Source organism: Micrasema longulum, unplaced genomic scaffold (assembly GCF_059751315.1).
Source record: "Micrasema longulum isolate JH-2025_06_02 unplaced genomic scaffold, ASM5975131v1 h1tg000545l, whole genome shotgun sequence".
NCBI lineage: Eukaryota > Metazoa > Arthropoda > Insecta > Trichoptera > Brachycentridae > Micrasema > Micrasema longulum.
This window is the reverse complement of record NW_028277741.1, coordinates 142,326-170,223: the sequence shown is the minus strand read 5'-3', so window position 1 is coordinate 170,223 and position 27,898 is coordinate 142,326. Positions and strand designations below refer to the sequence as shown.

General features: G+C 32.6%; 1 protein-coding gene across 3 annotated transcripts in view; it reads right to left on the bottom strand.

Annotated features, from left to right (window-relative positions):
• The window catches only part of LOC148280764 (uncharacterized), a 291,962-nt gene that overhangs the window by 156,927 nt on the left and 107,137 nt on the right, over positions 1–27,898 (bottom strand). For 2 of the 3 annotated variants that reach the window (XM_088227848.1, XM_088227846.1), the window contains exon 2: positions 5,227–5,306. The exons of the other annotated variant lie outside the window; for it this stretch is intronic. In XM_088227848.1, the coding sequence (XP_088083974.1) occupies positions 5,227–5,246 (20 nt within the window). In that variant the 5' untranslated portion in view covers positions 5,247–5,306. The remainder of the gene's footprint in view (positions 1–5,226; positions 5,307–27,898) is intronic. 3 annotated transcript variants of the gene reach the window in all.

Sequence of the window (27,898 nt, the reverse complement as noted above, 5' to 3'; positions counted from 1 at the left end):
TTTAATTAAAGCAATTTAATTAGAGATATAATAAAATATCATTTCATTGATAATTCTTCGTGATACCTCGTGAAAGAGTCAAATATAACAAAATTGCTTATCTACGTATTTTAGGGATCTCATGTTTTTAAAAATTAATTTGTTTGAATTCGCAAAAACGTACGTATATATACAAAGAATATCATTACAATATATTTCTACTTATTGTTGTGTTAATAACTGTAAAAATCCCTAATAAAATCAATAAAATATCATATTATGTTACTATAAAAACCTACTAATAGTAAAAGTAAGTTGTACCATAACACTGTATCGTTTGGTATCAATTGCGCATCTAGTGACGTCACAGCCAACGCTGGCCTTCGGTCCATTGACGGAAAACACCGAACGTGAAGCGACCGGCGACCGGCGACCGGCCATCGTACGAAATGTATCTAGGTCATGATCAATGAAGGTTTCAACGAATGCCTTCATAAAACATACCACAAATTCGTTAGGAAAGCCAATTTGGTGTGTAAATGTCATCTACTATCAAAGTTATCTCATACTTAAATTTCGTAAATAGAGCCGGAAATTCCAATCGTCCATGCGCTCTGTAGCTGCATGACGTTCTCTAATCCAGCTTCTATTTGTAAACGATTTGAAGTTAATTTTTAAATCATGTAAATGGGGCGAGATTTTATGTCGTCCGTGCGCTCTGTAGCTGGAAGACATGCTGTAATCTATTAAAATAAATTACGAGTATATCATAATAGGAAACAAGAAACTACATATTTAGAATCCCAATCGTCCATGAGCTATTTAGCTGCAAAATGTGTTAGGATACTTATTGTACAGCGCCCTTGAGGTTTTTTTCACAAAAATGAAGCAGTAATGATATAATATTCTGAAAGTGATCAATTTTTATGTTCCAAGCCTGAGAGAGATCTCATTCACTATTCTGCGAACCCTAATTAAAAATGTTTTCCCTCTCTGGTGCAAAAAATGTCTACGTCAACTCTCTAGGGGGTGAAATCAACCCTTGTTTTATTTTTTAGAGCGATTAAGACATTTCATGACCAAATACATAATTGAAGATTGACATTTCAAATGTCGGAATAATCGGCGGCGTGCATGAAAAGATGTATGAATTTAGAGAAAGCTGTGTCAATATACAAATAATAGTGGGGCGTTATATACTTTCTGCGTACATCTAATAGGAAACTATTATCTAAATTTAAATCATTAGCAGTGACGACATAGGCAAATTTCTTAGTAATTATTGAAAGATAAAAATACTTTCTTCTAAGTATTTAAGTAGGCGCCTTCGTCCACTTGCGTCACAGTTTATGTTGCGAATCAATCAAGTTTGAAACTCAATACAGAAATAATAAAGCCGTGACGTCACAGTAAGGTTTGACAGGTTTCAGGAGAGGAAACTAGTGGAATCATAAATAATACGAGCTAGAGGACATAGTTCATAGTCTTTGTCGCTGACCTTTAAACTATCGCAAAAAATACTATTAAGTAATGTTGCCATAAAGCAGAGTTTGGCCGTTTTCACACCACAGCAAAAACCCAACCGGCCTGATAATAAAACATAGGGTGGATTGACTTTTATCGTATGGTAATTATTTATTTTATTCATTATTTGGCAGGTAAACGAACTAACCAGTATAACACGGGTAGGTAGGAAAAAATTGCCTTAAGGCAATATGCCCGCCCTTATATGGATATTTATTGTATATGTATATAAATTGTCAAATAAATAAACACGAGGCCGACTAATCTCAACTCGATATCTTTCAGCAAAATTTTCACCCGCGAGTAGAAACTACAGAAATAAACAGAAAATAATCCACCCACCCTAATTTTACGGGACGGGTGGATTGGCATGATACATGCGAAACGAGCCTTTGGCTTGATGTATTTTTCATTTTCATTATTATATTAATATTTTACGCATTTTTTCTTTTAAATAAATACTATCAAGAGTAGGTATATTCATTTGCAAACCCTGGGAAATGGGATCACACACATAAAGGTGTGATCACAACATACATATAACAAGAGGATGAAAGGCGAGTATCTGGCGCCTCCGGACCAGAACCAACCAGCTGAGGGATGGTAACCCGGACAGAAAAATCTACCAGAAAAGGCAACGGGAAAGCACTCTGGTCATATTTTCCCAGAAATCATCCAATAAGCAGTTGTCCTGGCTGCAAAGTATATGAGCAAGCGCAGGACCTTTCGCTGTAGTGATCGCCAACGTCAGGGGGACCTGACAAGCAAGCAGGGGCGAATCGTGAATAGAAGCGATTACGCGCAGCTTACCATTATATTTGACTCTATCCATAATAATGTTTTACGGTGACTTTATTTACAGAAAAACAAACAAGTAATTACTATTTCTTATAAATCATTGCTACCATTCGTATGTTTCTCCAAATATTAATAAAGCGCGCCCAACGCCAGCAATGAGCCAAGGAACAAGCCGATTACTCCAGCTTATTTCTTCATACAAATAAGTGTACTGTATTTTGAACATATTAAACCCAGTAGCGGGATTTTTCTCCTAAAGTTAACTTGCAGATTACACAAATTCTTTAAAGATTCTCGATTTGGAAAACAGTATTTCAAACATCATTTCTTAAGGGATATTTTTCTTTGAGATGATACTTTTGACATATGACTCGCAACACTTTTGCGCTCGACGCGGCCGTTTTTAGCATTATTCTTTTTTAGAACAAATCAGCCAGTCGACATTTCATTGAGTATACCTTATACTGACTGAATTCACTGTGCTGTTTTTTATAAACTTTTTTACAAGTTATGTTTTAAATTAATGGATAATATAGCTACACAATATAATATATCACGAATCTACGTAGTCGGAGTTGATTTTATAAATGAGAGTTGTTGTATCACACAGAACCACAGAAAAAATAGCAATTATGTAACCGCTAGGTAAAATAAATGATATTTTTTACAGCTTACCTGTAAATAAAATCACCGTTCGCCACTGCAAGTGTTTAATAAATATAGAAATTTCGTTAACATAAGCTTAAAAGAGCAGACTAAGATTGTAATGTATGATGACGATGACTGAGTTGGTTGGTGGTTGCATTTTGAAGGGAGGCGTGAGAAACTCGATAAGTAAATTTTGAGCCGTAATCGTATTCGAGCTGATTTTAAAAAAGCTTTTTTTGTTTTCCAAAATTATGTGTTTTTATTAAAGTTTATGATTTTGTGAACGAATATCGAATATTGTATTGAAGGGTGTTCTTTGTTTACAATTTGTAAGTAATTTTATTTAATTAAACATCGATTTTCCCTTGTGTATCTATTTTTTTTCTCGGGGTTATTCTTGGAGCTTTGTTTTGTAATAGTATGGTGAATTTATTTAAAATTTGTCGTGGTTTGATAGGAAAATGTTCTGCTGCGGTGGTTGGTGTGTGGTTCAGTGATTGTGTTGTAGATTATTTTGCACGAACCCTAATCAACAAATCTTCTAGTTCTTCCCAAAATTGAAAATGTTTTGTTCTCTGAAATGTTTTTTGTTATAACTTTCAAGTGTACACTTACAGTTTAGAAATGTTGCTAATTAGTATATAGTTTAATGATAATTGGATATAAGTTAATATTAGGACATTAAATTATTATAATGTTTGTACTATTTTATTGTTATCATTCCCTTTCCGCACCTGATGGTGCATAGGGCACTGGATAGGCACACCAAACGCAGCGTATCTTGATCGTTTTTGTTACATGAGGGTAAGATGACCAGCCTTACGCTTCAGGTACCAGTCCAGGGACTTTAAAATATTTTTAGTGCAAAAACACCCTTTTCAACAAATAGTCGGGAATCGAACCCTAGACCTTTTGCATGGTAGGCAAATGCGCTGACCATTACACCACGAGGCCGAAAATTAAGGTTTTAAGACCAAATAAAAAATAACCGCCGGTCATCTTACGTGCGTGCGTGCACACCCCATCACTGTCAAAAACCGACTGAATCTCTTTTCTCACAGACACCGGCCACAGAACATGGTCTTTGTCTTTCTTGTTATGAGTTATATTTTCGAGCTCTCTCTTAATACATATTTATTGCTGTATTGGCATCAGATTCATTCTTCGTGGAGCAAGGATAGTTATTTTTTTTGTATTAAAATCCAGTAGTTATACAAATTTTACTTTCCAAATCCGGGGTGAAAATGTCTATTTGAGGATTACAAAAAATACAACTTCACCATTTAAAGAAATAAGATAGATATATCAATTCTTGTATCGATGTAGACTAGTGTGACATCACAGCCGCACAAAAGTTAAAACAGACGATGACAGGTAATAAACGATTATCGTGAATAGCAAAATTATTCTTGCATAAAATAATATCGAACCATATAGATGCCCATGTTATCCTTGCTTAGATAAACCTTAATGTACCTCACCGTAACTTGCGTATCAATTCTGCCCTTGCTGTGGGATATTTAAAAACCAACGCTAAATTATTTTCCCCTCTGAAAAGGATCTTCAGAACAGTTTACAAAATCTCACTAAATAGTACTGTGATGTGTTCCTACTTCCCACGGCAGACAAGAATTTAAGAAGGAAAATGTGTAATGACTTCTGAGTTGAGATGACACAATAGCCATATCATTAATGTGAGTCTATTAGGGTTTTCATAAGCCTATTAATTGCTTTTTTTTTTTTAAAAAAACCAACATCGCTTTGAATTTGGCTGGGCCTTTTATTTTTTTAAAGGAATAACCCGCTAAGCCTCTATTTTGAGGCTCGTCAGCAGGTGGGAAAGAGGGGATATGGAAGGTGGTAACGAAAAATACACCACAGCCTAAATATTTTCCACTCTCACTTTCCTTCAATCATCCTTTACCACTCCTCATCAATTTCCTTCTTTTCCTTTCCACTATCTCCTTGTTTTGTCCATATTTATCTTATTTTAATATATAGTATATTTATTATTTATATAGTTTAAACTTCAAGCCGTCGTCGCTTTATTACAGTATTATTTAGTGAATACATATAATTGGATGGCAGGCTCTACTATGTATACATTTTATATATATATATATATATATTTTAATATTCATTTAACCTGTATATCTGTTTGTATTCGAAATAAATAAAATAAGAATAAAATAATAATTATTGTACTTCTGGTGTTAGTGAAAAATTCATTTTCAATTAAAAATTGTATATTAGTAAATAAAATTAATAAATACATACGTATATCTGTAAGTAGACATGCCGAATACTCATTTTAGTGGTTCGGACCTCTCGCCGTAGGGCCCAACAAATATGAAGGTCTGTAATGAAACAACAAAATTTCATTAATATTCCATTCAAGAGAAAGGTGAGAAAATACGGGAATACGTTTAAATTAAGAAAAATTAGACCGCGTACCCTCTGAAGTGTTGGGATATTTACTTTACAGCGCTATTCGAGATGATGATTGAATCATCCATCGTAATAATAATAATAATAATACGTATCTAGCTACATATAAATATTGCAGCAAATCATGATATTTTTAAATAAACACCTTACCAATTAGGAGGAAAACAGTCTCAAAACTAATTAAGCATTTAGAATTGCACAATGCGTTAGTTACCCGAAGAAATAAAATAATGAAAGTAAATTTTAATATTTGGGTAAATGTTTTTTTCTGTGTGCCTGGGCACAGAAAAGGATGAATAATACGGTTCGGTGTGTGAAATACAACCTTGCCCTGCTAAGCCTTAAAGTCGTCAAAATAAGAGCATTCATTGAATGGTAAAGTTTCTCGAAAATGAAAGAAAAAAAAAAAAAGATTTTTATAAAAATTAACAACTTTGAACGACGCTACTAGTTCTCCGAAATCAACCAATGACAAGAGGGACCGGGAAGCCAATCTACCAATCAGGACAACTCACCGTAGAGAACTTAGGACGTCACATGCGAAGTAATTTTAAAGTCACAAAACTTCATAGCGCTGGTAATAGGATACATAAAACCATTTCTTATAATTTTTTAGCTTAGTTTGATAGTCTATTAAAAACATATAAAAAAAAAAAATAATAAAATTCAAAACAAAAATAACTGCACACAAACAGTAGCGAGGGATTTTTTCGAAAAATACTAGTAAATATATTACTTTATATAATTGGTACACAAATTATTTATATTTCTATGTATTACATTACTATATATTTATTTTTAATATATATAATAATATATTATTTATGTTTAAGTGACATTGATTATCTATACTTTATAGTTGTATAATAATGATTATTTAAATATTATATTAGTAAGGTATTCATTTATAAATACATAAGTAGTTTTAGTTTTTTTTTGTTATTGTTATATTGGTATGGGAATTACTCAATTACTTATAATTTAAAGCATAAAAATCTCCATTTAGAACAGGCTGAGTCATGTTAGATGGAAACTAACCTTACCAGAGAACACTCTACATTAATTTTTCAAATACATCAGTTTTATATATTATATTATATTCACTTATATTAAATATTTATATATTGTATATATATGCAACAAAATATAATTAAATTAAAATATTTGTTTTTAAGGCGGTTTAACACTTTAAAACAAATATTTTCAGGTCGACCATGCCAAGAATCGAACCAGGGACCCCAAGCGTGGTAGACAAATGCGACAACCATCGCACATACTTTTCTTTTATTAGGAGTTTTACCTTTATCTAATTAAAATACAATAATTTGAAGAAAAAAATGTTTTTCGTTTCCAAGGAACTCGGATAATGACAATGAGTTCCGGTTCCCAAACGGTCCAGACAGACACGCCACACATTTAAAAGGTATTCAATAACGCTTAGTCACAAAATTGATGGAATTAAAACGAAAATGCATTTCTACAAGACGGCCGTAATTTATTGACATCTTGCAAATTTAAAAGAACGCGACTGATGTCTGGAAATTCCGGTCTAGACATTTCTAAAAATGTTTCTTGGAATTTTTAAACCACCGCATAAAATGGTTATTATTTTAATACGATTTACGTAAACAATTTTTTTATCGCAGAAATATTTTGAGTAGGTTCAAATATTTGTAGACAAATACTATCTTTATGGACAAGTAAGTGTTCGTGTGTGAAATAGAAATAGAACCCTGGACTGATGTTCTAGAGTCGATAGCTACTGTTCGGTGAAAATCCTGAAAAGGGAAATCGACTCGAGATAAGTCCACCTCGTAGTGGAATCAACGGTTGGCGCGTTCACTTTTCATATTTGGGGTCCTAGGTTCGATTATTGGCAGGATGAATGTGAAATATTGGTTATTAAGGTGATTTTTCATAGAATTAACTTAATCCTACATATATATTTATTTAATTAAATTCATAACATCTTAAGAAATAACATCATAGTATAAATTACACGTCATATATTTAATTAAGCGGCCTCCGTAGTATAGTGGATATGATGCTTGACTCACGTACAGAAGGGTTCGATTCCCGGTGAGAACATAAAAATAATGTGGTGTTTCTCAAGCCTAGGTATTCTGTGCTGTAATTCACCAATGTAATTGGGCCTTCTGGCCTGTTGTTGTAAAAAAAAACAAAATTTATCAAGAACAGATTTTACATATTTTAACAAAGGTACGGTACAATCGGAGTGCTAATGCAGTACCCTGCGCACCACTGGGTGCGGATAGGAAAATGAATTAATTAATTTAATAGTAGCCTTGCAGATGCTTAGACTTCTTAAAAAAGTTCTCAGTTTCTGTTGAGATAACTGACAAATAAATCACATTATGTCTAGAGGTCGAAACTAATGGTGCGGCATTGATTTATCAATTATAGATTGTGTGGTATATCGATAATGTATTACTTGTAGAAAAGATACCGGGTCTAGAATCCTTAGCAATACTTCTTAAAATAATAAAAATATTTAATTTAATTTATTCATAATTCAGATTGCATTATTAAAAATTAAGGATATACAGCTTCTGGCCCTGGGCCCCGATTACAACGGGACGTTAACAAAGTTGTCTTCAGTAATTGTTTATAAAGTAAAATCGATTCTGAACGAAAATGTGTATGTTTGAAGTATATTTATATCCGAAACCTATTAAACGTATCTAAAAAATATTTTATTTTGAAATTCCATTTTTCATCCACAAAATTCGACTTCGCAATTGTAATTCGGGCACCGAAGTCAAAACCGAGGCCACAGGGTTATCTTCATTGTTTTAAAAATAAAAACGATTTTTTTCTGTATAAAATATGAATATTCATATAAAACCCGTTTTGAAACGAGCTTAATTTATTACAGGTTACCTGCGAAGATACTTCAAATATAATACAAATACGCACATTTTCAGACAGATTTTTTTATTTTACTACTTCAATACTGGCCTAGGATTTAGGACCTTTTAAAAAATTTTGAATTCCCAAATAAAAAAACACGTTTATTATAAATTTTATTAATATTTATTTTTCATTTTGAAGTAGGTGTCTCGTAATATAGCATTTTTTTTTTTTAGTAACTGCTTTGTGAAATGAATTCATCAATTCATCAATTATGAACCCACGACGCTAATGCTAAATATTTAACTTTTATAAGCGGCTTTTTTTGCAAAGTGCCACATTACTTGTCGTTTTCACTCGGTCAAGCCTGTAGCGCGGTAATACAGACAATACATGGAAAGGTATAAAATTTTATTGCCGTGTGAATTCGACGATGATGTAAAGGAAGCGGCCATTTCGATTAGATTTGGCGAAGACGTTCTTCTGGCAAATAACTTTCACTGACCGCAGCGGATGCACCAAGCACCGGTGCCAGTCAATATTGAATTCAGTATGATTACTGGTCGCTCTCTACCTTTGCATACCTGCCGCCCGACGCTAAAGGCACAAGTGAATGTTCTTCCTGCCAAAATACCGCAGAAGCGTTCCGTTTAATGCACCAGTTGAGAGGATATGCGGCGTGGAGCGGTTTGATGAATAGGTATTTGAATATAGTTTGTCTGTCACTCTCTCACAGATGCCTCCCCATCCGAATACTGCCGAAAAAGACAATTGCACGTCAGAGTGATTATGCCTAGCTAAAATCGACATAATCGAAGTCTGGCATTCCGACCCTAAAACTGAACCGATTTTGTTATTTTTTAAAGTGTACCTATCAAAAATAAATTTTCTGCGTCAGAACGTTTTGATTAAAAAAAAAAATAGTTTCCACAGTTGTATATCGTACGTCCGAAGATCTGTTCTCCATAATATGAAGAGTGCAGTATCTCAGTTAGCTATTTCTGATATGCATCAAATTTTCTAGACATGTTTCTGAGAAAAACGCGGTAAAAGAAAATAATGTTTTTTTGTAGCTTCAATACTATGCGTGTCATTGCTATACGCCATGTATCAAAAGAAAGGAAAAAACGGAGAGATTCATTTAGTTTTCATAGTAAGATTATTTTTAAATTTAAACGATTAATTAAACACTAATAAAATAAATAAAACAACTTTGTTTATAACCACTTTTTTTTCCACCGACCGGTTTAATACGCTAAACAAGCTTCTTTCTCAAGGTAAACTTAACTAATGAATTCTTTCCTATTTTATGTTATCAGTATTCTGCCAATGAAACTAATAAATCAAGTCTTTTTGTCTTGAGAGGATGATAATGTGACATGGATACGATCGAAACTGGACTAAAAATAAAAAAATTAAAGATAATTGTAAACTGAAAATCTAGTTACTGCAGTTTTTCGTTCTGTGCTTCATAGTTCCCGAAGGAATATTGATACGCGAGAAAGACTGTAAAGATCTTTTCTTCGTGATTCCGAATCTGTATTTAACAAAATTTCTTCAGAAATGCTAGATACTGCACTGTTCGTAAGGACGGCAGAGATGGCAGATATGGCAGAGATAAAACTATGCGCTTTTAAGGGTTTTCGGATTGTCGTAGCTCCTATAAAAGACAATTTATCAAAAACAAAAAAATAAAGAATAGGCACACGCCATTGGTAGATAACTCTAATGTGTAATCATCGCTCTAGTGCCATACATTATCCTGAGAGAAAATACGGGAATACGTTTGTATGAAGGAAGTCAGACCGCGCATCCTCTTTTCTAATATTATATAACTTGTCTAATCAAATAAAAAAATCACTAATTACATTCATCATTCAATACATCCCAATAATCAACCTGAATCCAATATATCACAATATATTATAATAAACAATAATAAAAACAACGAATGTCTCAAGCAAGTAGAAGAATTTGTGTATCTGGGAAGCATGTATTCAAGAGATGGAAGAGTAGAAAAAGATGTTGAAAGAAGAGTGAATGCGGACAGCAAAATGAACGGAGCACTAAGCACAGTAATTTCTAATAAAAATATGTCAATCGAAGCTAAACTGGCAGTGCACAACGGAGTTTTAGTCCCAACACTTATGTATGGAAGTGAAACATGGAGCTGGCAGAGGAAGGATGAAAGCCGAGTGAACGCGGTTGAAATGCGATCTTTTAGACGAATGTGTGGGAAATCAATGTATGATAGGGTTACGAATGATGAAATCAGGCGAGAGTGTAAATCTGAGTCAAGTATAATTGATAAGATTAAGAAAGGGTTTCTGAGATGGTTTGGTCACGTAGAACGAATGGACGACGAAAGAATGGTAAAACAAGTATATATGCCAAAAATGAACGGCAACGTGAGACGAGGACGACCAAGGAAGACGTGGCATGATCAGATAAACCAAAATCTTAAGTCTGGTCATGTCAAAAGCAGACAAAACCGAAGGGCATGTATGACAAGACGTATGAATGTGGAAGAGGCTAGGATTGTATGCCAGGTTAGACGTGTGTGGTGGTCCATTCTCTCTGCCTACACCTACGGGGAAATGGCGTGATGGTAGTAGTAGTAGTAGTAGTAGTAGTAGTAGTAGTAGTAGTAGTAGTAGTAGTAGTAGTAGTAGTAGTAGTAGTAGTAGTAGTAGTAGCAATAATATAATATCATAATCCCACAATCCATTCATTTTTTTGTCTTTGCTATTGATTTGAATTATTTTGTTTCTAGTTTTAAATTACTGTACATTTTTTCAACTTATTTACTAAAAATTTTGTACATATATATTTGTAAATTGTACCAGCCAGTGAAAAAACGTGTTTCAAGAAAAAAAATTGATACAAAAATAAAACTCACAATATGACATTATAAATGAATTAATATCGATTCTAGTATTTAATGGTAAAAGGAAATAAAGAGATAGGAAAAGAGGAGAGATTAAGGAAGATAAATAGTATGTTTCTTACGTACGTTTTCTGACGTAAAATAAAACTAAAAACTTTGATACTTTGTATTAAGATCAGTATTCTCGCAAAGAGGTTACAAAAAAGGATGAATTTATTTTTACTAAAGCGATTCTCCTTAGTTGTCATATAGGGCCGTACTTATAAACTTGGCATAAAGTTACGTCTAGACACAGTTGCAGAATACGGATAGGAATATCACCCTTATTATAGCGGTACAATAAGGATGGTATTCCTTATTCTACCACTATGCCTAGGCGTAACTTTATACCAGGTTTATAAGTAAGACCTATATAATATTGTACATAATTATACTAAATTGTTTATTTTATCTTGAGATACTTGTAGTAATAGCTAAATTTAATTTTGAATACATTTTACGGTCGATAAATTTTTCATTGGAATTTTTTCCGTATTGTTTTAAGCAATCATTGTAAGTTGTTTATTAGTGCCAGAATATTCATGTACGAAAATAGAACAATAAAATTAATCAGAATTAGATAACCCCTACAAAGATATGCAATTTTTTTTAAAGGCAGCCAAAAACTTTCACGTTACTAATTAAAAAACCCGTAAATTTCTTTCTGAAAAACGTGCAAAAAAATATATTTCCGTTCTTGTGATATACCTAAAAGAGTCCATTTCTTTTTAATCCATTTTCAATTGAACACAGTTATGCAGAAAGCAGCCAGCCATAGAAAAGTGAAACTGAGATAATAGCACCTTTGTGAGAAGATTGAATTATCAAATTTACACAGCAGTCGGAATGTTTTTGACTTTGACAAATGATTAACAATGAATACATAGTTTTTTTGGTATTAAAAACAAGAATCTTATTATGTATTTGAACAGTGTAAATTGATTTTAAAGTACCGTAAGATTTTTCTAGTCCTGTGGGTGTTTTTTGCAAATTGAGGAATTCCGTTTTTGTGATCGGCACTATTTTCAGAAGGTGATTTTTACAGTTTTTTTTGTATGAAAGCGGTCTGACTGTTTTAAGCAAAACATATAATTGATCTCACTGCACCCGATAACACCGATATCTCAATTTTTCTAAATTGTGGACTGGCTGCTTTCTGCACAACTACATTCAATTAGTCCTAAAGAACTGTGCTAGAAATAGAAATAAAGATGTGATAGAAAGGGGTTTAGGAGAAGATTTCTGATCCGGGGTCTGTAATGGTATTATTTATTTATTTGAGCTAAGAATAAACAAAAACATTTAATTTACATTACATTAGGTATAACCTCAGAGTAATAACGCGCTTCAGATATAGATATGCCGTTTCGCTCTGTTGCGTAACAAAAGCGTTGCAAATTTTTGGTTTAGTTTTTGATTTAACAACATTGGTATCCTGCCGTGCAGAGCCTTAACCGCCGCAACTCACATTTTGTCGTTTTTTTAATAATTTATTGATTTGTAATCAGCATTTAACTAGCTATAAGCGTATTCAACTCTTTTTTGCTACGACAACTGGATAGTTGTAAATTATATACCTACACATGCAGTAACATCCAAGTTTTTAGCACATAAATCAAGGCCGCTTAACCTTTATAACAGTCGGGCCAAACAGGCGATTTAGAAATATTTGGCGGGCCAAAGAGTTCTGAATCGGCGGGACAGTGCCATTTTAGTTACTTTTAACACTTGTGTAATAAAAAATCAAATTCTTCTTCCAAGTCGGTCCCTCAATGCTGAAGATCGTGATCACCATGAACACTTCTAATAAGTCTGTTCCACTCCAGTCTGTCCTCAGCCCGACGTACTGACTCATCAAATTTTAGCTCCGTAGCCACCTTTATTTGGTCAGTCCATCTATATGGGATTCTACCCCGGCTTCTCCTGCTTTCAACTCGGCCAGACATTATTGCCTTTTCTAGATTGTCTGGCTCACGTCTAGCAATATGTCCAAAGAAAGACAGTATCCTTCTCAAACACACCACTGATAGACGAGTTTTAATATGGAGCTCTTCCAGTACCGATGCATTCGTCCTTCTGGCTGCCCAAGGCACTCGCAGCAGCCTTCTCCAACACCACATCTCGAATGCATCGATCCTCTTCCTCTCGTAGGCACGCATAGTCCATGTTTCAGCCCCATATAGGAAAACGGAGAATACCAGGGCTTCCATCAACCGCTTTTTTGTGTTTATTGATATTCCTCGATCTCGCCAAATCTTCTCCAAATGGTTCATTGCTTCTTTGGCCATTTGGCCATTTGAACCCTGCGACCAATATCAGGTCTGCAACTGCCGTTGTTAGAGATAAGCGAGCTAAGGTACACAAAGTCATCTATCAAAGTGGAAGGTCAACAAATATCAAATTTGAGATATGCAGACGACACAACACTGATTGCTAAAGATGTAACCGAGCTAGCAGAAGCCTTCAGACGGATAGAGTTGGAGAGTGAGGCTCTGGGTCTTAAAATAAATATAAGTAAGACAAAGCTAATGATTGTAGACAGAGCTGGCAGTCTCCTAAAGACAAGACAGATGCAAGACCTTGAACTGATAGAAAAATCTAATACGTATTATGAAATAAAATTGTTGTTTATTAAAATAATAACTTAAAGAGCACCTTAAATCAAAATCTAAGGGTAGGTAATTGATGAAATCTATGTGATTTCTGACAATGTGTTTGTTGCAATAATTGTCTTATGTTAGGCATTAAGTCAGACGTTGACTGTAACAAGTCACAAATATTTTGCTCTGTTAGTGATGAGCGGTATTCATTTTTTACATTATTAAGATTTGAAAAAACCTTTTCACAAACATATTTATGTTGATCCGAAACTACTGAAGAACTGCAAGACCAGGTTATTTATTGCAGGAAAGTCTTCTTTTGGTATCAATTTCCAGAAATCTGCAAAATCTTCTGAGGAATGTTGTATTTTCGAAGATACTTTTTCGGCAAAAAGGTTTTTTAGGGCAAAATGATTTTGTAGTTCAGTGAGTTCTAACTGAATATTGGCAGTATAGCTAATTATTGCGCTGTAAATGAAAGTCATTGCTTGCTGAACATGTCGGTCAAAGTAAGCTGTTTGACTGTCATCATCCGTTTTCGGGAAGCCAAGTCGTTATTTTGCAAATCGCAGAACGTTTCCATCTTATTTTTTTTTCTTCTGAAATTCTGAAAGCGAATTCCGAAGATTAGGATAATCAGCGAAGGCTAGTCGGAGTTCTACTGTACATAATAAAGGAGTGACTATGGGTCATTATGTACTCCATTCAGGACGATCGTGAAGTTCATAATTGTCCTATGAGATCACCGATTCGACATCCACACCCTATCCACGACGACGAATGGACCAAAGAGATATGACATTACGTAGTCAAATGCCATAACAATAGACGCTATTATCTTTAATTTATTTAAATTATAATTCAATAAGGTTATGTTATTGATAAAATTATATTTCTGCATTGAAGAGTTGTTGGGGTCAGGACTGGGCGTCCAGTTTCGACACAAATTTGAATCTCGAGACTGAGACGAGACTCGGACATCGAGTCTAAGAATTTCGAGACTTTTCGAGGCTTCGGAACTATTCGTTTTTTGTTCGTTTTTTTTATTAAAACTCCATAGTCAATGATTTTAATAAAAATATCAATAAAAACGCAACGGTTAATATATTTTATTTAGTACATAATATTATTATTATTATTATGGATAACTTATACAGCGCCATTTTCGTAATAAAATACCCCAAGGGCGCTTTACAAAGTGATTACATAGATAAATAAATTTAATTGAAGCCTTTAAATTTGTAACTTAATTCAAACAAATTATTTTGTTATCACATGCTACGGATTTATTCAAATGATTTAGAGAATAAGTGGGTTCGATTTTTTTCCGAAACATCACTTCACTTTCACAGCCTCGCACCTCTGCTGGGAGAGCATTCCATGCCATAGGGCCTGCGACCGCAAATGCGAGTTTACTAAATTTAGTGCGCTGTTTGCGTAGAGGTATAATCACTTTTTCTCTCGCCGTAGACGTAGCTGATCTAAGCGTGAGACGCCTGTCAGCTAGTTCATCTGGAATGCATAGTCCCCTTAGATATTCCGGAACAGAGTTGTGAAATGATTTATACATTAGCCAACAGAGTTTGTATTCGACCCTCTGTGGAAAACATAGCCAGTGTAATTCCCGAAGCAGTGGAGTGATATGACTGAGCTTAGAGATTCCGAAAATAAGTCTCGCTGCAGCATTCAATACAGATTGTAGGCGAGTCATTTTATTCATTGGTAGACCTGCATAGATGCCATTACAATAATCGACTCTAGACACCACAAACGCATTTATTAATTGACTGGCGGCATCAACCGGCAAATTTTTGTGTATGCATTTAATTTGTCTCAGCTGATAGAAGCAGGAACTTATCGTTCTACTAATTTGAGCGTCAAGAGAAAGGTCAGAATTAAGTAAAACCTTTAATATATATTAGCGCTCTATGTTTATATATATATTAGCGTTTTTATAATTTGTCCAAACTTTTCAATTTTGGTGATCATTAACGAGTTGTAAATAATTAACTTTTAAAAAATGGAAATCAAGTTGGGGTAGAGTGGGGTTCGAAACTCGGACCTCTGATCTGTGAGTCCGCACACTAGCCACGGGACCACAACCCGATTCAAATGGAAAGAAACCACTGCAGGAGACTGCTGCGAGATATTGCATAGATTTATATACTATTAAGCTGTTGTCCAGATGCCCCTTGAAATATATGTATGTTTATGTAATTATATTTAATTTTTATTTTTGCTATTATTTAATTAACGTGCGTCCACTTTCCATTACGTTGTATCCCAACTCAACACAGGGCCCTTGGCCTCATAGAGTTTGGGATACGTTATTATTAAAAAATTTTGTAATATGTATGTATTTGTATGAATAAAAATAAAAATATGAATAAACAAATAAAACAATAAAAGTACGTATATATCTAAAAATAAAATAGTAAAACTTTCAAAGAGATTTCAATGATAATTTTATCAAAATCATTATTTAAATTTAAATTTAGCGAGTACTCTCAATTAAAAATCCTACAAAAGAAAATCGACTGGACATTAGTCGGTTTCATGGTGTACTGGTTATTGCGTTTGTCAGGCATTAAATATATGAGTTATTGTAAAACAAAAAATATCGATCCACCGTATTGTATTTTATCATGACGTGTAGATTTTTGGCGTGGTGTGAAATTAGCCAATCACGCGATATCACGCAGTGGGCTCGTGGTTTGCACGTGCACAGCGGTCCAGTCTCCGTGAATGTAGTTTAGATACTTACACAAGAATCTAGGTATATATTTATAAGTCATTTAATCAATCATCCTTGCAAAAGGCATTGAGATTTTTTGCGGCTCACTGCTAAAATGGCATTTCTGCACGTCAATCCAGTTTCGATTTTGTACTGTATTTAATTTAAACAATTTAATTACAATAAAATAAATACAAAACAACTTTATTTTGAGCCACATATTTTTAATCTTTTCCACAAAGCTACACAAGCTTCTTTATCAAGGTATAATTAACTAATAAATCTTATCCTATTTCATTTTAACGGTGTTTACTCTATGTAATGAGTTAGTGTATATATAGTTAAGTGTATATATTATACCACAAAGTTAGTGCTTCAAATATTAAAAAAAAACATTTAAATTTAATTCCATATTACGAACGCTAAATCAAAATTTCGCTGTGACGTCAGAGAATATACTTGTAAATATTTCTTATTATTTATTCGTGTTAATCTATGTCCAAGGTAATAAAGAATACCCCGGACGAGTATTTTTGACTCGGTGTCTACTCTCGGGAAAAAATCCCTCGATTAAGGGGGGAGGTTTTGGTTTCGATTCGTGACAGGGTCAACGAGAAATATTTTTTCAAAGGTGATTTAACATCGCAATATTTCACTGTCTCTGGACTGGTACTTGCTTAAGGCTGATAACCTGCAGCAGACGATCGAGATACGCTGCATTTGATTCCACAATGTAAGGCCATATGCGCCTATGAGTAGGGTAGTATGATGATGATGATGATGCTTTAAGGTCAAACAGCACTACGGCGTTCCTGCACTTCAACGGTCCTGAGGGACAAATTTTGTATGGAGTGCCGAGCAATGTAGCACAGCTGTAGTACGGTTTGTTTCATCCGAGACAGTAAAAAGAAAATTTCGCGTTACCGTGACGGGCCGCACAGCTCTAGTACGGTTCGACCTTTTTATTTGAAAAACGTAGAAGTTTCATATGAACCTAGGGACATGGAAATCTTAAGTATTTACAGGGCTTATGCCATGTAATTAGCTGGTTGAAGTGCTTACACATTGTGTAAAATTTGCTTTTCTACTTTTTATTAATTAGCTTAATAAATTAATCCATGTTTTTTTGTATTTAAATATTGAGTTAATCTTATAAGCTGTAACTTTCCGAAACAGGTTCGAACATCCTTATATTTCGGTAGTGGGATGGCAAAAGAATATATGAACGTAGTTATTCAGAAACCAGCCGGTCCACAATTTTGAAAAAATGATATATTGGTGTTATCGGGTGCGGTAAGGACAATTCTATGTTCTAATAAAAACACCCAGACCGCTTCCATACAAAATAATCTGTAATACCTTATGAAAATAATGTAGATCACAAAAACGGAATTTCTCAATTTACAAAAAACACCCACAGCACTAGAAAATGTTAACAGTATAGATGGTGATTGAAAGATTAATGCCTCCAGAAATTTAGTTCTCTTAAATAAATTAAATCCCTTAGATAAAATACTTAAGTATTTTATTTTTATTAATTCATTAATTTAAAAATATGCATATTTTAGGTTGTGTGGTCAGACAGACTTTAAAAAATCACCAAAATTCTTTTGACAAAGAATTATTTAAAAAAAAGGTTATTATAACAAATGCATGAAGTGATTTTTTACAATTAAGCACCCTAATTTTAATATATACTCGTATGCATATTCAATATATAATGACAACATATTCGTTTATCAGAGTTTTACTAGGGCTGGCTGTTTCCTGCAAAATGCACATTTTGGGTTGTGTAGCCAGCATTAAAAATAATTAAAACGGGTCAAATGCATAATTAAAATCTTTTTTATATAATAAAAAAAAACGAATGTTTGCATTATTTATCAATTGTTAAAGTAAAAACAGTTTAACTTAATTCAATTTTCACAGAAGTGCTATTATCTAAGTTTCACTTTTTTATGGCTGGCTGCTTTCTGCACAACTACGTTCATATGTATCTGCCATTTTCTAAATTGTACAGGATAAGCAAAAAAAATCCTTCGGTCACATAACAAAGTGTGAAAAACAGACGAACCTCATATATTAATACGAACATTTTTAAAGAAGATCTAGGGATATCTTTTGTCATATGAAAGAGCATCAGTTTTTAGCGTGTTTTATGGAAAAATGCGTGATTTAGAAAGAGTGACAGATATCTATGTACTTTTGGCATCACACTACCGATTTCTTCAATTAAATCGTATGCTGATTTATTTATTTATACATCAACGGTTCAAAGAACCTTTTACAGAAATAATCACAGCAGTGCACAATAATCATGTAGTACATGGTGTGTAATAATAGAATAATTACAACTAAAAAAAAGTGAAAAAGTTTAGTGAACATATAAAACAAAGAACAAAAAAGTAAAAGTAAAAAAGAAACATAACACCTTTAAATAAAAGATAACAATAACCATGAGAAAATCTTATGTTCTAAATATAAATATAACAAAGTAAAGCTGAGAATAACGAGATAATAATAATTAAAAAAATATTAATACAACATTGGTACTTAAAAAAATATAAATCTTTTGTGCAAAAAACAAAAAAACACTTAAATTAACTAAATAATACCTTTATTTAGTAAAATCTTCATCATCAGTTAGTTGGAAGAAGTTGCCATTTGGCAATAAATCTACCGATGTACAATTTAAATTATGTCTAACATGTTAAAATAAAGAAATTAAAAATTAAAAAATCACATATTCCAGGAAACAAAGTTAAATTTAAGAATATATTTTAAAATAAATTTATTACTTTTCTAAAAAATAACGAGTGAGAATAAGTTTTAATTCATGTACAGAATTTGTATTGAAAATATCGAATATATGTGACTTTATGTGGAGGGAGTGTAAAGGAGCTGCTTTTGAATTATCATTTTTTGCACGGTTATAAGTTAGATATAAGTTTTACAACAATCGTGCTCCTTCACGATTTCTCAGAAGAAAAAAACATTATATGTTGGTGGCGTTGATACTAAATTTAGGTATCCACGATCAACCAACACAAAAACATGGCTAATTGCTAATAACGATTTAAGTGGATTCCAAATCGTCGTCGACCCTAACTTGAGGAACTTCCTTTTCTAATTAAGGATGTGTGAAATAATAAGAGAACCCAAAAGCATCGCCCTAAATGGAACTTAAATGCATTTAGCTTTTATTTTTGATAGCAATATTTAAAACGATTATCCGAAACATTCATGTTTCAAGCAAGTATTGCACAATCCAGCATCTGTGATTTTTCGGAAGCCATAATATAGTATATAAAATCGTGAGTTACTACTGTTGAATATAATTTTCAAATATGCTTTATTTTTTGCAAGATCGTGAGTATTGGCGTTAAGAATATTTTTTTGAATAATCATTGCCACAGTAAAAAAAAAAAAACTATGCAACGTTCACTTTTCTTTATTTCGTATGAATAAATAACAAATAATTCGGTAGTCAGATTGCAAAAGGGACCGTCTGTAAATTTCTCGGTTTTTTAGTTTTGACAAATATTTCAGTAAATACACATAGAAAAAAAAAACGACACCAATATTCAAAAAGGTAATAAATTACTTAAAACTGGACAAAACACAAAAACTATTTTAGTGTGTAGATGGAATAAGAAGTCTTCTCTCGAGAACATTAAAAAATGCAGATGGTCCCTTCTGCTATCTGACTACCGAATTATAAGTCGTTAATTTGGTTGTTATTTGGTGGAAGATTCATGCACCAAACTTTATTTAAACTTATTGAAAATGAACCCAATGATAACAGGTAGATTACAAGAACGAGAATATTTATTAAAAAATATATATGTATATTATATTCTACTATCCATAACATATGCTAACGATAAGTAACTGATGATAAGGTACACTTTGAAAAAAATAATTGTATATTCCGTTTTAAAAAACGCGTACTTTTGAAAAGGGGAAATTTTAGAAATAAAAAAATGATATCTAGGCGAAGACTTAAAAACAGTGGGTCATAGAATAATTGGCAAAATGCAGCTTGAATGTAGCACAATACTAGCCTTTAAAAGTCTATTTGTTTATTTATTTAAGTACTTTATATATATATATATGCATAATGGCGGGCATATTGCCTTAAAGCAATTTCTTCCAACCTACCTAAACCGTTTGATTTGAGAAAATTAGTGGTATATTATGGACATTTTGAAGGTATATTTTTAGATAATATAATAAAACCAAAAAGTTTTTTTTAGAATTCGAAATGAACTAAATATCTAAACTATACTATGATAAGAGGGGGGGGGGTAAAAGTGGGAAAGAAGGAAGAAGGAGAAAGGAAAAGCACAAATATTCATATAGTGCAATTTTAATCGTGATTTAAATGTGAATAAAAAAGGGGCGTCTCTAACATGAGTGGATAGATTATTCCATAGTAAAGAAGCTACTATTGTGAAAGAGATAGCAAAAAAGAAGAGCGGTGAATGAGTATTGAAAGCTTTCTCTCGTTACTAGAACGATGATATAGCCCATAACTTGATAGATATTGGAAGAGCTCTCTCAGATTGTATATTTTAAATTCTGCAATGTCCTGCCGGTAAAACAACTCTGTGACTACAAATCGATAGTAGATTACTTTGTTGATCCGGAATATAAAAAAAGAGTTTCCCACACTTGCAATACTAGATTAAAAACTAAGGATTCCCTGGTCGTTCCTCAAATTACAAATTACTTCGGAGAACGAACATTAAATTGCGTTATACCAAGGTCGTTCAATGATCTCCCACAAACCATCATTAACATGGAAGATCTTCAATTGAAAAAAAAAGAACTGAAAAAATACCTGCTTAGTACATTAGTAAAAAGGTAATAAATAAATATATATATAATTGAGTTTTTGTACTGACATTTCTTGGTGGAACTGCATTTTAATTATATTAATAAAAATACGTATATAGTTTTATTCCACTTTTATTTATAATTTTTTACCAGTGACCAGAATCACTTAATTACTTCGGGCCCGGAGGACATAGCTGTCGATGGAACTACCGACCAGCGTCCCCTGTTATAGTTTTAATTAAATTTAAATACATATAATTCGAATACATTTTCACTATCAAATACCAATTCAAATACCAATGCCGTGACCTATGCACCACTGTAGGGAAACGATGATGAAACATGAATATCGATGAAACTTTAGGAGGAAATATTGCGTAATACAATTATATCCACGCCATTGTCAGACGGATAACAGATAATAAATAATTAACACAGAATGGCGAAAAACAGATTACACTCATGATTAATCACAAAAGTATTTACATGCTCTCAGTTTTAACAATACTACATTCACAAATTACAACAGAGGTGAAGAACATTTTAGATAAGGGAATATAGAAGTCTAGGCATCTACAGGGATTATGACCTGTCATTGGCTGGTTTAAATGGCCACTTTACACACTGTGTAACATTCTATACTTCTATGTTCCTTTCTCAAAAATGTTCTTAACCTCTGTTGTATTATGTTAATATTAACGGCTCTCTAGGGGATTGAATCCAGCTCTTGTATATAAAAATTTGCACAAACTTAAAATATTTATGATAAATCCACGTGGTTTAAAAAGTATAAAAATTAAAATATATATTTTCAGGCGTTGCCTAGTACGTAGGTGAAATAATTCATTCAGATGCATCTTATCCGCATCAGTAAAGATTTATTTATCTATATAGATACGCGGAACGTTGTGACTTTTACTATACAAAAAAATACAATGTGTAGAAATAAACACTTCAAATAATAATATACAGTAGATAAACGAAAAAAAAATAACATAAAAAGTATTCATGTACATATTATAGACAGTGGTTTCATACAATGATTACTCTAACATATTGTGTAAAAATGAAATCATCAAAGGGTGTAAAAAAAAATTAAGTTTTTAAATAAAATAAAAAAAGGACAGGTAGGTATATATTAAATCATAGGTACATCGAAAAAAAAAATACAAAATATAATTTCCAAATCTTTAATTTCACAAACATCAATATATGGAATAATTGAAGGAATGTTAGTTAGTTAGTTAGTTAGTTAGGAATACTGATCTTTGAATATAGGCAGAATGGCATTCTACTTTTATCTGAAAGTAGCCATCAAGTCGAAATCATTTGGCCACGGTTCCAATGAGTGAAGATATTTCACACACAGAACTGTATGTTAAATCCGCGTTGACAATTATTATTGTTATTAGTGTTATACAGAACTTAAACAGCGGCATTTTCGAAAAATAATAACTCTAAGGCGCTTTTCTAGACCACTTTATTGCCAGTACACAGATAAAACCCTCTAAATGCCAAATTTTGAAGAAAAAAAAGTTAAAAATGCAGTTATATGTAGTTTTTTTGAGCTGCTCCAATTCTCTTAAACCTCTGAGGCTTAATTTTAAAATTACAACGTAAAACAAATTAAAATCACTTAAAAAAAATTGTATGCTGGCAAAAATTATTAATCCCATTTACCAAATATTTTTTTTGCAATCTCAACTATTGAAACGATTTAAAGGAACTGAGATGTTCAACAATGTTTTGAGTATGTCCAACCGCTCGCAGACTGGTTTTCGGTGCGTTTGGACATACTCAAAACAATGTCGAATTAACTACCTGGTAAAAGAAGAAGTATACAAAATTGGAAAATTGTTTTCAGCCGTTGCCTAGTGGGTGAATTGGTTCAGCCGGATGAATCTCACCCACGTGATAAAGGTTTCAGCTCTTTTACTTCACAAATGTCAACAGATGGAAGAGTTAGGAAATTTCGAATGTTTAAACGTAGGCGGAATGGTGAATGTTACACAGTGTGTGTAAAGTGGCCACTTAAACTAGCCTATGTCAGGTCATAAGCCCTGTAAATGCCTAGACTCCCATATATTCCCTTCTCGAAAATGTTTTCCCTCTCTGTTGCAACAAATTTAGAACTGAGATGTTTTCGTGCGTATGTGTCATGTCCTGAATATGAATGAGGAGATCGGAGAAGACTTTAGTTGAGACAAACATTCGAATTGATTTTTCTCCGATTAGGCAATAATGCATTTAGGGGTTTGATCAGTCGACGATATGTGCCTGAGAGTTAAACAAGTAAGGTTATCCGAGCTTTGCAATTAAAATTAAAAATAGATTGCGGGATACACAGCGATTCCTCAAAACTTCAGTGCGCTAGAAATCTGATTCTGATGTCAAATCTGGGCATGAAATGCCAATCAAAGCCCCCAGTTATTATCGTGCTTAACTCTGGCATGCTATGGAAAATGAAAATTCATCAAAAATCATTGTGACCATTGTTTTAGGTAATTGAAGTTCTAGATTTCCCGGAGAAGGTAAACGAATATCTTAAACGATAGTTAGAAAAACCACATTTTGAAAAATGAAACCACATTTTGATTTTTTTTTTTTCAATTTATTTATTAACTCTTACGGATTATTACATTTATTTTACAAAAATAACATTTCATTTTTTATTTATATTCTGTTATTGCTAATTATATTTGTAACGTCCTTTGAAAAGTTTGTTCAAGTCTTTTGTTTATTTTTGTCTGGTAAAACTACCAGTCTGGTAAAACTACAATAAACATTGTATAATTTTGGTCCCTGATTTAATGGTCTCGATTGTCCTTGTCTTGTTTTGGAATGTTGTATGTGGTATTGTTCTGATATTCTTGTAAATATCCATGTTCATTGCGATTTTTTTCCAGTTTAAGTTTTAGTTAGCAATTGCACGTAGTTATGCAGAAAGCAGCCAGCCATAGAAAAGCGAGACTGAGATAATAGCACTTTTGTGAAAAGAGTGAATAATCGAATCTACACCACGGTTTAAATGTTTTTTTTTACTTTGGCAAATGATTAATAATGCATACATTCGGGTTTTCTATACCGCAAAAATAATTTAATCATGTATTTGACCAGTTTTAATAATTTTTAAAGTCTGGCTGACCACACAACCTAAGATGAGCATTTTGCAGAAAACAGCCAGCCCTAGGAAAACTCTGATGTATTTTGTCAATGTATTGAACATGTCATTTTATATTTATAGTAGGGACTTATTTGTTATCACTTAATTCGTTTGTTATAATAGCTTTATAAATATTTTAATTACGCGTTAAAGGAATTATTGTGATTTTAAGTGAAGTTAATGATATCTCATTCAAACTTTAAACGTATAAGGTGACATTCTGTATTAAATAATTTTTATATTACACATATTTTTAAATTGATGAATTTACAACATAAAAATACTTGTGTGTTTATCCACTATAATTGATTTAAGATAACTCGATTTCTAGAGGCATTAATCTTCACATTAGCATCTATACCGTAAGATTTTTCTAGTGTTATGGGTGTTTTCTGCAGAATGAGAAATGTCGTTTTTGTGATCGACATTATTTTCAGAAGGTAATTATTACAGTTTTTTGTATGAAAGCGGTCTGGCTGTTTTTAGCGGAACAAAGAATACCCAATAACACTAATATCTCATTTTTCTAAAATTGTGGACTGGCTGCTTTCTGCATAACTACGTTCAACTGATATTTTTATTTAACTTTTGTACATAATGTTATTTGTACATTGGCGGGCTTATTGCCAAATGGCAATTTCTTCCAACCAACCAATAAAATAAAAGTTTTATTTTTATAATTCAAGTTACAGAACATATTCAATAGAAAAAAAAGATTAAATAGCTCAAAGTATATAAAAATAGAAATAAACGTATTTGTTTATAAATTACCTTAAATCAAAACTATTACTCAATGGGAAAAGGGAAAAAAAGAGGAAAGAGGAAAAAGGAAAGGAGGAGAGATTAAGGAAGAGAAAGGAGATGTTTTTTCAGACGTGATTTAAACAGAGATAATGTAGTAACATCTTTGATGGTGGGTGGGAGATGATTCCACAGTCGAGCCGCATGGACACTATATGAGTTGGAGAAGAAAGAGGAATTGTGGATGGGTATTAAGAGAGTGCCTTGAGAATTAGAACGAAAAGGTAAACCATGAACTGATAAGCGTTGAAATTTTTCACGCAGGTATATAGGAGCGTTAGGACTATGAAGTACATTGAACAGAAGTGAGAGGGAGTGGTAGTCTCTCCGCTGTCTAATTTTGAGCCATTTCAGTTGCCTACGATAATCAGAAATGTGGTCATATTTCCTAAGACCAAAAATGTACCTTATGCATGTATTCTGAAGTCGTTCAAGTTTATCGAGTTGCTTACAGCTTAAATCAGTCATGGAAACATCAGCGTAATCTAGAATGGGTAGTAGTAATGCTTGTACAAGGGTGCATTTAGTACTAATGGGTAAGAATTTTTGCAACCATCTAAGTGAGTGTAGACTGAAAAATATTTTGCGGCTTAATTCATTAGTATGAGCTCGCCAGCAGAGGTGTTCATCCATTTGTACTCCTAGATTTTTTACGGATTTCCTGTATTGAATATTGGTACCATTGACAATAAGAGGATTCAGTGAAGGTATGTCTAGCTTACTAAGCAATCTTTGACTACCTGCAAATATAATTTGTGTTTTAGATGGGTTTATTAGTAAACCATACTCTTTTGTCCATGTTGACACGCAATATTCGATATACACGCAATATTGATATTCGTCCCAATAATCTGATAAGAAGTCAACATTAATATTTATAAAACACAATTATTAGAAATTTCTTCGTAGAATTTCATTTCAATTTATAAAAATACATATACGTAATATAAATTTTAAAAATAACGGCACGGTAGAATTAGGGTGGGTGGATATTAATTTATTTTTCATGGTTTTATTTATATAGTTTCTACTCTCAGGTAAAAGAATTCCCAAACGTTGTCGAGTGGTGATTTAGTCTGCCTCATTGTGTACTGGTTAGTGCATTTACCTGCCATTAAATTAATAAAATAATAACAACACAATAAAAATCAATCCACCCTATGTTATTTTATCGTGCTGTGTGGATTTTTACTGTGGTGTGAAAATACCCTTTTACTTTGATAAAATATCCAAATTTATTCAATCCTTTCATATGTTTTTTTTTGTGAAAGAAAAGGATTAAAATCTTGATGTGAGTAAAATTCCTCCGAAGTATTAAATCATTAAAGCAGTACTCGACTTCAATACAATGATTTGGACATCATCAAAATTACTTTGGTAACATGATTATTTTTGATTAAATTATCTAATTTCTAGCTTTCATTTCTGATAAAAATAACAGACCCTTAAAAGACTGTCCCCTTTATCAAGAATGTGTAAAATTATAAACAGTATTTTTGCGATAAAAATATACACATTTTATAGCATTTTTAGCAAAATTTGAAAAAAATATTACCTACACTATTTTACGAAATGTAAAAGACACAAACATAAAATTGTGTAACTTTGATTATAAAAATTGGTTCACTAGTTTCTGTGATATTGAAAGTGTAATATACGTATACATTTTATTGTATATTTGCCTGTATATTTTGAAATATTACCTACATCATTTTAAGAAAGAAAAGGCCACAAAAATAAAATTAAGAAACTATTAAAATTGCTTCATAAATTGTTGTGAGATTGAAAGTGTAATGTGTAATATGACGCGCGGTGATCATTATTGATTCAACTGGTTTTATTTGCTTTGAATTTGAGCGAAAGATTCTATTTTTCAAAAATATTTAATAATTGTACTTTGCACCGCTAACAACTGTTAAAACACTTAATAATTTATTAATATTGGCGAAGTGTCGCAAACGAATTCTTACCATCGCGAAAATTTCAACAGTTTCATGAGCTCTTTCATTATTTGTCAAACGAAAAAAATATATGAACATACAAATTGAACACGATTACAATTAAAATGACTCTTAATGATATGTTCTTATTCTTCTTTAATTCTTAATAAAATGAATCCCTCTGGGTGCTGTAACGTAAAAGGCCTAAATAAAAATGTAATTAGCAAAAGATGACATGTTTTTAACAAAGGTATATAAAAACTAAAAATTAACCCATATACATATATACCAGGCGCGAGCGGTGATTATTAGCAGTAGGGATGCTGACAAAAAATAATATATAATAAAAATAGTATGATAGTAGATATAGGTAGATATCTAATTAAAACCAATATTGCATAGAATCACTTTTGTAAAGTGCGCTTGAGAAAATGGTTCTATATATATTTTCCATTATAATGATTACAATTGATCGTCTATAAATAACGGAGCACACAGTAGGTGAAGCAGTAAATATTAGGACAGTTCCTAAAACTCAAGATGCTCTTAAATTTTGGCAGAATTACAATAATACGCTATTAAAAACTTTATGCTAACCGTTATTAGAGACATTTTTTCTTTGCGTTA